This window comes from Marmota flaviventris, chromosome 3 (genome assembly GCF_047511675.1).
Source record: "Marmota flaviventris isolate mMarFla1 chromosome 3, mMarFla1.hap1, whole genome shotgun sequence".
Classification (NCBI taxonomy): Eukaryota; Metazoa; Chordata; class Mammalia; order Rodentia; family Sciuridae; genus Marmota; species Marmota flaviventris.
In genome coordinates this window covers 137468280-137483835 of record NC_092500.1, presented here as the reverse complement: position 1 = coordinate 137483835, position 15556 = coordinate 137468280, and the positions used below count along the sequence as shown (strand labels likewise).

Here is a 15556-nt window from a genome sequence, read left to right as displayed (position 1 = left end):
TACTTTTTTTTTTCCCCCACTACCAAACATTAACTGTTTGATTTGTTAAGCAGAAACACTAAAGATTCCTCTTTGCCTCTCAAAGGAAATACAATCTTCTAAAACTACCACCCAGGGTTAGCAGCTACATGTTGAGTACTCTAGGACCAGAGTACATGCACAAGTATCACATTTACAAATTAAACCAGTATTTCTGGGTTCATAAAAATTATTTGACACTTCTATAGTACACTGTAACTCTCTAGAGGAAGAAATTATGTAAGGCTGTAATTCCAACCTTTGTGCTCACGATGCTCATAATGGAATAGAATTTACAGTGGTGCACTTAAAGAGATGAACTAAAAGATTTACAGCAACACTAACTCCAGCAATAATCACTGCAATATAGCACGGGGTCACAATATGTGTGAAAACAAGCAAGGATACCAAGCTATTTCCTAGCTTTCTCTTCAGAACTGGATCACTGGGAAACATTTTTTCTTTTGCAACTTCACTGTCATATTTATGAAGTTCTCATACACAATCTTTCTTTGGTCCCAGCTTACATCACATAATGCCTTTCCCTTCTTACTTGCAATAAGTTATACCCTCACTCTACTCTGTATTTACCTATAACACCAGCACAATCTGACACACTGCTGAAATGGTAGTTATATTCACTTGAAACAAAAGTAAATCATAAGGGTGACCCACAGATGAAAGATTTGCATGACTACTTCTGTGAGACACACTACAGCAAAGCAATATTATGCAAATACCACTGCATTATACCTGGACGTATTCATTAATGTACATGAGAAGTTATAAAAAATTGTATAAGGAATTAAAGAAAATAGCCATCAATATTTGGAATAAACCTCTTCTGCTCCATGTGAGAAGCTGCATCTCATGTTTCCTGCTGGGATCTCTCTCCTAATTATAAGTATAGATCTTTGGCTTACTGAAGACCTGCAGGCACTACAAAAACCTTGCTATTCATTCATGAATCATGATCAGCCCCTGGCCTACGGATCAGGATCTAGTTCATAATTAATACTATGGGCTACTAACGCATCTACAGAATGTTTTCCCCACTTCACTCTATCAACCCTAATTTACCCAGGTGGAGTACCATTTGCACTTGCTAACAAGTTTTTCTTTAAAGGGATTAAATTTCTGTTATCTTTCTACTCTGGACTCTCTGGTTACTCAAAAAGTGTAGTTAAATTCTTGACTATGCACAGGAAGCCAGCAGTTCTCAAGTTTTCCACTCTGAGCATGCCTGATGGCCAGGATTTCTTCATGGACAAAATAAGCAGTAATGAAGGCTACTTCATGGGCAAAATGGGACTATTCATAATTCCCTGCCCATCAACTTTCCTGCTGAACCATGGAAGTAAATATTGTTGTGGTAACATTGATACATCCATTTCATGGATACCTCTAGAGACCTTTAAATGCCCACATGTTTACAAGGGCATATATATACAGACTTCCCTGGGATCACATTTCCATCAAAAAAAAAAAAAAAAAATCACCTGCTCTGGAAAAAACTGTATGGAAATCCTCAAAAAATTAACACAAATTTACCATGTTATCCATAAATTCCATTGTTAAGTATATGCCTAAAATAATTTAAAGCAGAGACTTGAATAGATACTTTTACAGCATTATTCAAAATAGCCAAAAAGGTAGAAACAACTAAAGTGTATCAGTGAATGAATAAACAAAATGTGGTATATACATACAACAGAATATTATTCAGCCTTAATAATGAAATTCTAACACATGCTACAACACAGACAAATCTTGAAGACATTATGTTATTGAAGTAAACCAGATAAAAAGGTCAAAACTGTATGATTCCATTCATATGCCAATAACTAGAATAGTTCAATTCATTGAGGCATGAAGTAGAATGGTGGTTATCAGGGCTGGTAATGGATACCATCTAAGGACACAGAGATTTGGTTTGGGAAGATGAAAAAGCTCTAAAGATGGGTGGTGGTGATGATTGCACAACAATGTTAATTCCACTGAACAGTACACTTAAACATGGATAAAATGGTAAATTTTTATGCTATGTATATTTTACTGCAATCAAAAAAAATCAATTGCTCCATAGTCTATTCTCAACCCCGAATTAGGTTAATATGCAACTTCAGCTAAAATTTTCTTTCTCATCTCTAATCATTTCCGCATGGCAGAGTTTTTGTCATTTCATATTTTCAGTAAAGAAATCCCAGAATTTATAAGAGAAGAACAAAGCTTTATTAGGATGCAGATGCCTAGCTGGGCATTTCTACTTGTGAAATAGCTTATTCATGAGTCTGCCCAGATTCTTAGTGTCTGAGATCCAAAAGAATGCTTGGGCAAAATGACAAATTCCATTCTTCCTTGACCTTCTGCAGTTCACACAAGTACATGAAACTGTGAATGTAAAATCCTAATTCTGAGGCTCTTGGATATTCCTTGCTATATCTGTCTCAGATTGATAGCCTTAAGTCAGAATTAAAGTACATTCAATATTCTCTGTTTAAGAAGGCTGAGGAAATGAAAGAAGAAATTGAAATACATTTTAGAAAGTCTTTCTTTTTTTTAAAATATAACATGGGTAATAATTTCAGCAATCTAATGAGAGGTTTTAGTTAACTGAAAACTGCCAAAATGGATTACAGAATGTCTGAGCAAAGCTAAGTTTGAATGCTTCCTGCAAATTCATTTCATTTACATTTTAGTGACTGATTTATAAGCACACTGGGGGAATATTTTACACACTTTAAATTGTTATTATTTATTATTATAGAAAGATCATTATAATTTAATCATCTTTTAAAATTTCAAATGACTTCTACAATGTTATCTTCTAAATTCTCATTACAGATAATTAAATTTTGAAGTCCAGGAAGAAAAGAAAGTATTTTATTATTATATGTGAAATCATAAAAATATTATAAACTTATGAATATCTTGAATGAATAAAAAATAAAAAGCTAAATCAGAAAGTCCTTTCATGAAGGATTCAGTGTTCTTTGACACTTGAAATGTCACTTTGTTCACAAGCTCAAATTAAACAATTTTGCAGGCATTCATTCATTTTTCATTCTACAAAGCAAATGTCCTGAATGCTACTACATGTTAGCCTGTCAGGCACCAGTGCTACAATGACGCACAAACTAGATGTGGTTACCATCCATGACATTTTCTGTACACCATCTCCAGATAAAAAGAAAATTAAGTTTACCCAACAGAGGAGAGCCTTTTAAATTTAGACAGAATTATTTCAGATATCCCAGCAATTCACACATAGGTATATGTGACTTTTTGGTAATGCTTTCACATTAAATCCAAGAGTCAACATTTTAATTCACAACAAGGGCTGAATGTCCACTTGTTCAATTCTCAGACCTCATTTTACTTGATGTATGAGTATCTTTGTCAAAGTCAACGCCCTTTCCCTGCTAGGCTCCAGGAAACCACATTTTCTTAGTTTTCTTCTACCAAAGGGGGTCACTCCTTCTTGGTTTTTGCTACTTTCTACTTAACTTTTAAGTTCCCAGTATTGATCACCTTTGGTCTAGTTCTCTGATCAATTTGTAGTCTATCCGTCTTTTGGGAGAACAAATTTTTCTGTTGTCAAGTCTTACACGTCAAAGACTCCCAAACTGATTCCTCCATTCTAGACCTTTCTCCCATTGCCAAACTCCTATATGAAAATGCCTCTTAAGCATTTCTATTTCAACATCAATGTATCCATTACGATCCAAGGCAATCCCTCTGCCTGCAACTCTACTCTACCTAGAGCCTTTTGCATCTTGATTGATATCCATCATTCCAGTTGCTCAGGCTGAGAACAATGGAAATATTTTTGGCTCTTTTCTTTTGCAACTCATATTTATATGTCAGGAAATTCTGTTGTCACTACTTTAAAAATACATCCAGAATCTAACCACATCTCACCATTTCCACTACCCACACCAGGGTTGGATTCACCATCATTACTCATAAGGATTTATATAGTAGTCCAGGCTCTAGGGCAGCCAAAAAGTGTTTTTTTTTTTTTTTCTAATTGATTTTTTAAAATTTTTTATTGTTGGTTGTTCAAAACATTACATAGTTCTTGATATATCATATTTCACACTTTGATTCAAGTGGGTTATGAACTCCCATTTTTACCCCGTATACAAATTGCAGAATCACATCAGTTACACATCCATTGATTTACATATTGCCATACTAGTGTCTGTTGTATTCTGCTGCCTTTCCTATCCTCTACTATCCCCCCTCCCCTCCCCTCCCATCTTCTCTCTCTACCCCCTCTACTGTCATTCATTTCTCCCCCTTGTATTATTTTTCCCTTTCCCCTCACTTCCTCTTGTATGAAATTTTGTATAACCCTGAGGGTCTCCTTCCATTTCCATGCAATTTCCCTTCTCTCTCCCTTTCCCTCCCACCTCTCATCCCAGTTTAATGTTAATCTTCTTCTCATGCTCTTCGTCCCTACTCTGTTCTTAGTTACTCTCCTTATATCAAAGAAGACATTTGGCATTTGTTTTTTAGGGATTGGCTAGCTTCACTTAGCATAATCTGCTCTAATGCCATCCATTTCCCTGCAAATTCTATGATTTTGTCATTTTTTAATGCAGAGTAATACTCCATTGTGTATAAATGCCACATTTTTTTTATCCATTCGTCTATTGAAGGGCATCTAGGTTGGTTCCACAGTCTTGCTATTGTGAATTGTGCTGCTATGAACATCGATGTAGCAGTGTCCCTGTAGCATGCTCTTTTTAGGTCTTTAGGGAATAGACCGAGAAGGGGAATAGCTGGGTCAAATGGTGGTTCCATTCCCAGCTTTCCAAGAAATCTCTATACTGCTTTCCAAATTGGCTGCACCAATTTGCAGTCCCACCAGCAATGTACAAGTGTACCCTTTTCCCCACATCCTTGCCAGCACTTGTTGTTGTTTGACTTCATAATGGCTGCCAATCTTACTGGAGTGAGATGGTATCTTAGGGTGGTTTTGATTTGCATTTCTCTGACTGCTAGAGATGGTGAGAATTTTTTCATGTACTTGTTGATTGATTGTATGTCCTCCTCTGAGAAGTGTCTGTTCAGGTCCTTGGCCCATTTGTTGATTGGGTTATTTGTTATCTTATTGTCTAATTTTTTGAGCACTTTGTATACTCTGGATATTAGGGCTCTATCTGAAGTGTGAGGAGTAAAAATTTGTTCCCAGGGTGTAGGCTCCCTATTTACCTCTCTTATTGTTTCTTTTGCTGAGAAAAAACTTTTTTAGTTTGAGTAAGTCCCATTTGTTGATTCTAGTTATTAACTTTTGTGCTATGGGTGTCCTATTGAGGAATTTGGAGCCCGACCCCACAGTATGTAGATCCTAGCCAACTTTTTCTTCTATCAGACGCCGTGTCTCTGATTTGATATCAAGCTCCTTGATCCATTTTGAATTAACTTTTGTGCATGGCAAGAGAAAGGGATTAAGTTTCATTTTGTTGCATATGGATTTCCAGTTTTCCCAGCACCATTTGTTGAAGATGCTATCCTTCCTCCATTGCATGCTTTTAGCCCCTTTATCAAATATAAGATAGTTGTAGTTTTGTGGATTGGTTTCTGTGTCCTCTATTCTGTACCATTGGTCCACCCGCCTGTTTTGGTACCAGTACCATGCTGTTTTTGTTACTATTGCTCTGTAGTATAGTTTGAAGTCTGGTATCGCTAAACCGCCTGATTCACACTTCCTGCTTAGCATTGTTTTTGCTATTCTGGGTCTTTTATTTTTCCATATGAATTTCATGATTGCTTTCTCTATTTCTACAAGAAATGCCATTGGGATTTTGAGGGATTGCATTAAACCTATAGAGAACTTTTGGTAATATTGCCATTTTGATGATGTTAGTTCTGCCTATCCATGAACAGGGTATATTTTTCCATCTTCTAAGATCTTCTATTTCTCTCTTTAGGGTTCTGTAGTTTTCATTGTATAAGTCTTTCACCTCTTTTGTTAGGTTGATTCCCAAGTATTTTTTTTTTTTTTTTTTTTTGAGGATACTGTGAATGGAGTGGTTGTCCTCATTTCCATTTCAGAGGATTTGTCGCTGATATACAGGAATGCCTTTGATTTATGCGTGTTGATTTTATATCCTGCCACTTTGCTGAATTCATTTATTAGCTCTAAAAGTTTCTTTGTAGACCCTTTTGGGTCTGCTAGGTATAGAATCATGTCACCTGCAAATAGTGATAATTTAAGTTCTTCTTTTCCTATTTTTGTGCCTCCAAAAAGTGTTTTTTAAACCTAAGTCACAGCATGCTACTCCTCTAAAATAATTTCTCATGTCACTCCAAGTAAGGCTGAAAAAAGTGGACCTAAGAGGTCCTGTAAGAGCTGGACCTCTGCCCTACCTCTCTCATCTTGTCATCTCCTTTTCCTTGCTCATTCTACTGGAGCCCAAATGATCTCTTTGTTCCTCCTCAAATGTGTTGAGCAGATCCCTGCTCAGGGCTTTTATACCAACCACTCCCTCTACCTGAGACCCATTTCTCTTTAACACCAGCATAATCAGATTCCCCAGTTCCTCCAATTCTTCACTTAAAGTCCCCTGCACATCCCTGCCACCTTATTTAAAATTGAAACCTTCCCTGGCTTCCCCAATCTTTCTTGACCTGCCTTTTTTTTTTTTTTTTTTTTTTTTTTTGCTTTTTGTCATGATGCTTAGGACTCTCCAACAAATTATATAACCCATTTATGTATGTTTATTATTTGTTCTCCTCTCCATCCCAACTAGACTATAAGCTCCAAGAACAGTCAATAGATTTTTTTTGAATAAACAAAAAGTGTGTTCCAAAATTATGGCTGGTTGAAAAGCATTCAATTCTTGGATTTTGTATTTTGTTAAAGGGCAAATTTATGAAAGCCTATAGTGAATCCCTGCCACCTTTCCCCTTCTAACATACAGTTCTCAGTTCTATATATATTATTTTTCAGTATGTAGTCGTCATAGAATATGCTGTATTTCATTAAAATATGCTATAACTAAAGCCCTGTTTAAGTCAAACTGGTCTCTGCCCTCCATCTTTCTACATTAACTGACCTCTCTAGGGATGCCCTAAATAATCACAAGTCATAGTTAAGTGCATAAATTCCTGACTGCCTTTCTTCCTAATACATGTCACATCAAGTTGCCTACTTGGTAATAAACTTGACCACTAACTGGCCCCTGCAATTGGGAGCAGGCTTATGACTTTCAGCTTGAGGCTCATAACTGAAAGTCTTTTTTCTATAAATGGCATCAGGTGTCTTTTGTGACATCTCAAGCTCAGCTGTTCTGCTGCAGGCTGTCTTTTCCCCTACAGTATGCAAGATGTGGATTATATGTACATTACAGACACTATTTTAAATCCTGCCATCCCTCACGTCCCTACAACTCTGCTGAAAAGCCACACTTCAGATCCAGCTTCCATACCTCTTTGCAATAACCCACAGCTCCCAAAGGGATCAGGGGCACAATCTGGGATGAGGTTTTTGTTTTGGTACTAGGGATTGAACCCAGGGCTTCCCACATGCCAGGCACATGTTCTACCACTGAGCTATACCCCTATCCCCTAGTCTGAATTTTAAATTATGTCACTCCACACATACTCTTCAAATACAATGAAAATTCAGTTTTTTACATAATGCAATAAACACACAGACACAAATTTAATTTTATCTGCACACAAGAACATAGACAATCATGACAAAGCTTCCCCCCCCCCCCTTAATAGACTCCTTTGGACTATCCTGCTCCTTTGGAATAGCAATGCTAGTGAATAAATCCAAGGAGGTCAAATTAACTTAGGTACAGCAAAAATGCTTAATTGCACACTTCATATGGAGGGAAATTTCAGGATACCATGGAGAAAACACTGGCAGAGAAATAAAACCCAGGCATTGACCAAAGCACTTCATTTGTATTTTTAAAATATAATCAACAACATATCTAAAATGAACAATCGTTAAGTAGAGAAGTGCAGAGGAATGCTAAGATGATAAACACAGCATATTATTTTTGCTCACAATAAACACAGCATATATATTTGTCTCCCAAATAAAAACGGATTTGTAACACCTTGGGCACTAATATTTATAACTGAATTTAAAAGCTATAATCAAGTGAAAAGTCAAATTAGGAAAGAAGCTACATAAGTGTTACAAAAATGTGGTGCTATAATTTTAAAATGAGAACCCTCAGGCCATCACAGTTGCCTTCTTTATTGCTATCATATATTTTTTTAAAAAATCAGGGCATCTACCTTCTGCCACTGCCCCAGACTCCTACCTTCTGCCTTGATAATTTTTTTCTGCCCACTTTTTCCACTGTGGGCATCTGATTGATGTAACAATAAATACATGTTAATAAAACTCCCCTGAAGGAGTTAGAAAACATATTTCAACAGTTTTTCTAATGGACTACTAAAAAACTCCAATTGTTATGTTTTTATTAATTCTCTGTACTATTTCTAAATTATAATATGCAATAATATAATTTCACATAATATTAAAACTGTCTTTCTAATGATCTTTGAAATCTTGCTTTCCCAACGGACAGCATGAAGAATCTATGCCATATTCTATTCTGTCATTTTCAAGTTAGACGAGGCAGTTATTTTTACAGTCATCACAAAGAATGTGCGGAATCTCAAGGGAACCATGAACCCACCAATTCCTACAGAAAAGAAGGCTGGGAGATGTGATTCAACTGTCAAAGTACATGAAATCAGCAGTATAAATTATGAAATCTAAGCCATAGTTCCATTTTTCTGTGAAGGGAAATCACAAATTTTCCATCAAGATGAAAAACACAAACAAATGAAACAAACAAAAAAATCAGTGGAGAGAACATCTCAACTTCTTATACATTAACCTCTGGAAAATACTTTCCATTTTTGTTGCTGTTGCTTTGTTTTTTGTTTTATCTACTTATTTAGTCTTCCTGGCACTATTTGTCTTCATGGAAAGCAAAAGAGATCAAACACCTATGCTTGCTGAAACCTACGGCCTGTGACATGGCTACAACAAGCTGCACTCAGCCTGTGGAGCTGAAGTGGAACCACTTCTGCAGGCAGAAGTGATGGTTCCAGAGCTCCATGGTGGCCAGTCACTAGGGCAGTGGCTCCTTCAGAAGGCCATTCCAGAATAATCTCAGCTTGGCTTCACCAACCTTTTCTTGGTTTCTGTCCATTTTCCAAACTAGGTCTTCCAGTCTTTTCACAGATTCAATGAATTATATTCATGAAGTTCTCTGCCCAGTTTCACCCAAGTCACGAGCCCTGGGCTGACAGCAGAGTAAAAGTGGCCCAACCAAGCATCATGTAAGAAGCATGGGAGCTAAAACAACTACCCAGTTGGAAGCAGGGGCAAAAACTGCTGGTCATAAACTACCTCTGAGATATACATGATATACATACATACGTGTGTGTGTGTGTGTGTGTGTGTATTAAGATTTATAACATGACTTGAATTCATTATTACCTAAGAGTCCCTTCAGTCTTTGCATTTTCTTTACTAATTACCCTTTCACATTGGTCCAAAACCAATACCCAGGTTCCCAGGAGTGCTGTGTCTCATATTCCATTTCTGCTCTCCTACCACTCACCCAGAAGGGTCATTCTGAAAGGTAACACCTCTTGCCTCCTGCCCAAGCTGGCAAAGGCTTGAGGTTTTGTATTCTTTCCCACAGGCAATTTTTTTTCTTGGCTATTAGGAAAAGATCTCTATTAAGCTCTCCTCTAAGTCATTTCTAGGGAGGAAAACACTTGGCATATAACAAGGGGTCAATGAATGGTTTTGAATGAACCTTCTGCAAGCTTCACAAGTTGACTCCTTTCTAACCCTGTGGACACACCTTCCCTAGAGACAATTACCTTGATTTAAGAAATTTCCCTCAGCTTTTAATTACTAGAAACATGCACCTATTTAATGGCATGAATGTCATTTTCAGGAAGCTTTTGAAAGCAAACATTGCTACAATAAGCCTTAGTTTAAATTGAGTTCTGACAGCAAGATCTGATTCTCTATTTATTTCCACCATGTAACTGGATGTTCTCATACTCCAAAGAGGTTAAATAAAAGTAAGTAAAAAAAATTCACAAAAAAATTAATTTATTTAACATTTGCTGAGCATCCCTACATGCTAAGTCTAAGGTAATTGCTTTATATAAATTATCTCTAATAGAAGTTAAACAGTAATGATGTCTTGTCTAGTACAGCAAAAGAAAAATAATTTGATGACACACTAAATGGAACCAAGAAAAATTTAAGTAGCATCTTTTCTCCTATGTCCCTCCCTCCCCCTGAACCATTTATATTAATGTCAAATGTAGTATAGATCAAGAATTTGGAACATATCTTAGGTTGCACATTTGAATTTTAGATTTGAAGAAATGTTGAGATTTTAAACCCTTGGTTAATAAACTTCAACTTTTAAAATATTTAACAATATCAAGAAAAATCACAGAATATATGTATTTGGCAATGCTATTGCCAATAAGAAATCATGCTTAAAAGAACTTAGGAATCAAATGTTTTATATGCATCATTTTTCTATGTATGTGCCTTCTGTTTAATTTTAAATTATTTTACTACATATAGATAGTAACATCTATATTCCCAAGGTCATCTGTCTGCTCTTAAAAAAATAAAGAAAAAAGCCTTAATGTCCTACATAGTTTATAAAGTGATAATTTACAAATAATAATAATGTTCCTTTCTGCATGGCTCGAATTCATTTCCTGCTGGAAGGCACTTTAGAGACCCTTCAATCTCCATCTTTGAACTTGCAATGGCCTTGAGTTAATGGTAGATCACAGCTTAATAGAATATAAGGTTTTATATATTTTATCCTCAGAGATATTTGTTTGCATGAAAAATAGAAAACACAATTATATATACCCCAAACTGATTCTTAAGTTTGTGGATTACTTCTTTTAATTCTTAAATATCTCCAGTAATGTGTACAATATAAGAAATTGCAATCATTGTTGAGGAATGTTTATTAAGAAAGACCATTTTGCTAATGAGTTAAAGCCTCAATGCTCTAATGGTATAACTTCTAACATACCGCAAAAGTCGGCAAATATCTGATTTGCCAACTATTTTTGTCAATAAAGTTTTACTGGAACACAACCACGGCCAATTTGTTAAGTATTTTCTATGGCTGCTCTCTACCACATGGCTAGCAAAGCCAGAAATATTCACTCTTTGGCCCAAACTATATAGCCTTCTAAAACTCTGAAATCATTGTATAAAGGCTATTAGCTATTTTCAGAGCTGTGTTAATCCTTACTAAACAACAACAAGAGTATTAAAAAGACCTGCTATACAAATTCACTGGGTTAGGATATTTGGTGAGGCGTTTGGTAAGAAGGGAGACATTTTGATATGTGTGCCACAGCAGTGAAAGTCACAGCTGACACCTTCACTGGGTAACTTGGGAACAGGACATAACTTGTAGCAACTTTGAACATTAAACTGCTTCATCCATGATACAGGAAGAGGTTGGCCTAGATGACCTCGGAACTTGTCGTTCTTCATGATTTTGTAAAAATTACTTAAGTAAAAGCATAAGCAAACATGGAAATGTGAGTACACAACACAACAGTCAATGTCTCCTAGCACCTGCCCATAAAGAGAGCAGAGAAGTAATACACTATAGAAAAAATGGAAACCAAAATTGTTACATGAGAATATGTGGCAGTTATTATAATACTCTAGCAAGTTTTTAGTAAATTTGAAATTATAACAGAATGAAAGTTTAAAAATAATCACAACAATTTAAATGTTAGCATTTAAAAGGAAAACTTCAATTACCTTCTACAACGAGCAAAGTTAAACTAATAACTACCACATATAAACATATAAACGGGGTTCAGTGTGTCCACCAAATCAGGCATATCTGAGGCTATGAATCACCCTTGCTCCACTAGTTCTGTGTCTTGAAGTACCACCTTACAAATTTTTCCCTTTGAATTTATTGTATGGCAAACAAGACAGCTAATAATTAAAGGAATTAAAGATAAGTAAGACAAAAAAGAAGCCAGGGATACTTGAAACACTTGACTGTCACACTATCAGTATATCCCACATATTTTACATATACACATATTCCAAAAAGATAAGAGTTATTTTTATACAATACAAACATGAAGAAAAAAAATATGCTAACTGAAAAAGTGCCTAGAGAGCCACACACATGCACACAGTTAAATATAGAAACTAACTGTAATGAGGAATCATTATCTCCAGTTTCCAAGGATACCAGGATAAGCACTACTCCTAAATTGCAGTTCACTCAGCAAAGGGCACACAGCAATTTATATTCAGGGTCATCTCTAGCTGACAGCAGATGTGAAAGGAAGGACCAGGGTAAATCACCTTGTTTGTTTGAGACCTCCTCTATTTTCCAGCCCCTGACCCACCTGCCTCTGGTCCCAACCCTGGCCAATGTTTTATATGAGAAAAATTTAAAAATATGACTATAAATAGCAATTTCCAAGAGGGGAAAAACTCCACAAAGGACAGGGCAAAATAAGATGTGATTAATGCTGGGAGTGGGGGTGGGAGCTGGCATTCCATTTTCTTTGTTTGTGAAAAGCAGCAGAGGCTGGTTTTGTGCATCAATCTAGTTGCCATCTTTCCCAATGCCTAGAAAAGAATTATACAGTTAATCTCAATTTCACACCCAACCAAGGCATGCAAGACTTTTGGGTTTACCATTCCTAAACTGCCATAGTTTCTAGAATCAAATACAGCTTCAATTTATCTGTCTTCCAGACCCTAGGATCTAGACTTTTTATGATTACTTCCTTTTGTGTTTCTATGGCAATAAAAATGTAAAAACTACTTTCTGACAACCTAGGGGATATTGCCTCAGAATCCTTTGTTTGTTTATTCAAGATCATTTGTTTATTTTTCCTGGTACTGGGATCAAGATCATTTATTGATTGCTTTCACTCTGGGAGGCATTTGTGCCAAGCCAAGTAGGCAGTCACGAGCAGGGGTAAGAGACTTAGGATCACTAGGTCAAGTATCAATGACAGACCTTCACTTAGGTAGTATAAAAAGAGGCATTTTCCTTCTTAATCAAAATGTCAATTATGAAAATAGTGATGTGGATTTTATGTTACTTTAAGTTTGTCTTAAACATAAAGTATATATAAAAATATGGCTCATATATAACAGTAATTCCTCACCCATCACTAGTCTATCCAATACAGCAAGACCTCCCATGTTGCATCTGGTACCTGTTAGAGAAGAAAAGCTCTTTCTGCCTTCAAATGTTTCCTCCTGATGGACACGACACTGTGCCAGGCTAAGCTTCTTAGCCTAATGTGATAATACAGGAAAATAAGCTGCCTGTTTTGAAAAAGAAGGCCTTCTAGGACTTTCCTCCTGTACACCAACTAATTGATATTTTTACTGTTTCTACAAGGTGAAGGAATAAAATACAGCAAAGATTCCTAGTGGTTATATAACACAGAGTGTATAGCAATAAGGCAAGCTATTTTAATATTAACTATTAATATAAAATGCAATGCTTTTTCCTCACTTTCTTTCTATACATTATACATGATTGGAATACCACATATCCAGAAGAATTGTCATGAAGATGTCAGTACAGCCCAATCTTTTTTTCTTTTTTATTTTTGTAGTCTCACTTTTTTACTTTTTGGATTAAGATTGTTTTTAAAGCTAGTAAACAAAGTACTAAGTGCAGATTTCAAAACTATTAAAAACTATATAAAATGGGAAGCTAGTCTCAATTCTCTTAAAAGTTATGTCAGCAATTATTTTGGTGTATTATTCGGACCCTATTTCTCACAGCGATAACATTTTGAGGTTAGAATCTAACGTCTCAGCCTTAAACCTTTAAAAATGCTTAAATGCTACTAAATAGGGTATTATCTAATCTTTTCCTCTCTTCCACCCAACACTAATGCTTATAGAGCAAAAACACTTTGCTAGGAGGAACAGTAGACACAGAAAGCATCCACAAGTTACTGGCAGAAAGACTGCCTTCTGTTTTAACATTTTATTTTTTCCGATAACCCAGACCAGCTTTTACAAAACCTCTGAAGGTAGAAGCCAGCATAACTGCATTTCCTGCTTGTGCATAACCAACTTAAGAAAAAAAAAAAAAAAAAGTCTTCCCATTGAAAGTACCCTACCCACCAATTCAGGAGCCTCAAACTTGGCCTGGAGCCATTTGACTCTGCTGATATCAAAACCTCACATGATTTCCCCATCCCCATTATCCTCATTTCGAAGTAATGGTCCTGTGTATTGCATGTCTTCAAAAATACTTTTTAGCAGCTCATCCCCCTCCAACTCTTCTTAACTAGAAAGTATCCAACTGACAATTCTCAAATCATAAAGGCAGCTAAAACGCCCTTGAGCGCTGTCACAAATTTTTTAAAAAGTGGATTCATGACAACCAGCAAAGGACCTGCCACCAGAGGCCATCCCTGCATGGGTTAGGCGCAGCTAGGATCCGGGGCCCAGCTTGGAGCCCTCCAGCCTCTGGTGTAACCTCCCGGCCTCACTTCTTGGAGGAGGCTGCGGGCAGCTGAGCCCACAGTTGTTGCTGATACAGTCCTACCCACGTAGGGGGTGTGGCTGGAATGGCGGTGCTTAGGGAAGGCAGTAGGGGTGCTGGGCTGCGTGTGCCTGGGGAGGAGGTGACCCGGTAACCCCAAGGTTGTAAGGGGAAGGCGAGCGTAAAGCCAGTGTTAGAAGGTTGCCCGGAGGCTGTTTAGGGCCTCGGTGTCAGTGGAGATGCTGCTAGTCCCAGCTCCCGGGGCGCAGGGGAGACCGGGTGGGGAGAGTGGAAGTGCGGCTGAGTGGGCTGGGCTCCCGGAGTCCCGGGACTGTCACGATGGGCCGCGAGGGGTGAGGGAAGAACGGAGAGGCTGTGGGCAGGCTGGTGCCCTCCCTCCAGGGCCGGGGGTGGGCCAGAGTGCTGGCCAGCGCCAGAGGCGCGCACTCACCTATGCACAGCTGGACGGCGTAGGCGTAGTAGGACCAGCCCAGCAGGAGGCTGATGAAGACCACCGGGATCCAGTAGAGCACCCGCCGGCACCGCCGCCTGATGCTGCCCGGGCCCGAGGGCGCCATCTTCCAGCCGCATCCACCTGCCCAGCTCTGCCGCCGCCGCCGCCCGCGGGCCTGGCTACGGGGCGGGCTGGCCGCGCCCGGCGCCCCAGGCGGGACGGGCCCGGGGGCGGCGGCCGGTTGAGCTGCGGCCACTGCCGCCGCCGTGGCGCTAACTCCCCATCGCGCAGCCACGAGCCAGCGCCGCGGACTCCCGGCTGCTCAGCCCGGCGGAGGCGGCGGCTGCGAGAGGAGGCCGAGGGGGAGGAGGCCGAGGAGGAGGAGGAGGCGGGAGGCTCCGCTCCGCCCCCGCCCCCGCCCCGTCGCTCCCGCCTCGCCGCCTCCCTCGGCGTGGCCGCTGCGCCCTCGGGCGGGCTTTCTGGGGACTCCGGGCGTCTCCGCTGCGCTCAGGGGGCCCTTCGCGACCCGCGCGCC

At 38.6% G+C, this 15556-nt stretch overlaps 1 protein-coding gene across 2 annotated transcripts in view; it reads right to left on the bottom strand.

Moving 5' to 3' along the window:
* The window catches only part of Zdhhc2 (zinc finger DHHC-type palmitoyltransferase 2), a 68115-nt gene extending 52909 nt beyond the window's left edge, over nucleotides 1-15206 (bottom strand). The window contains exon 1 of one of the 2 annotated variants that reach the window (XM_071610424.1): nucleotides 15019-15206. In XM_071610424.1, the coding sequence (XP_071466525.1) occupies nucleotides 15019-15158 (140 nt within the window). In that variant the 5' untranslated portion in view covers nucleotides 15159-15206. The remainder of the gene's footprint in view (nucleotides 1-15018) is intronic. The other variant, XM_027954675.3, reaches the window with a different exon arrangement.
* Nucleotides 15207-15556: the final 350 nt, after the last annotated feature.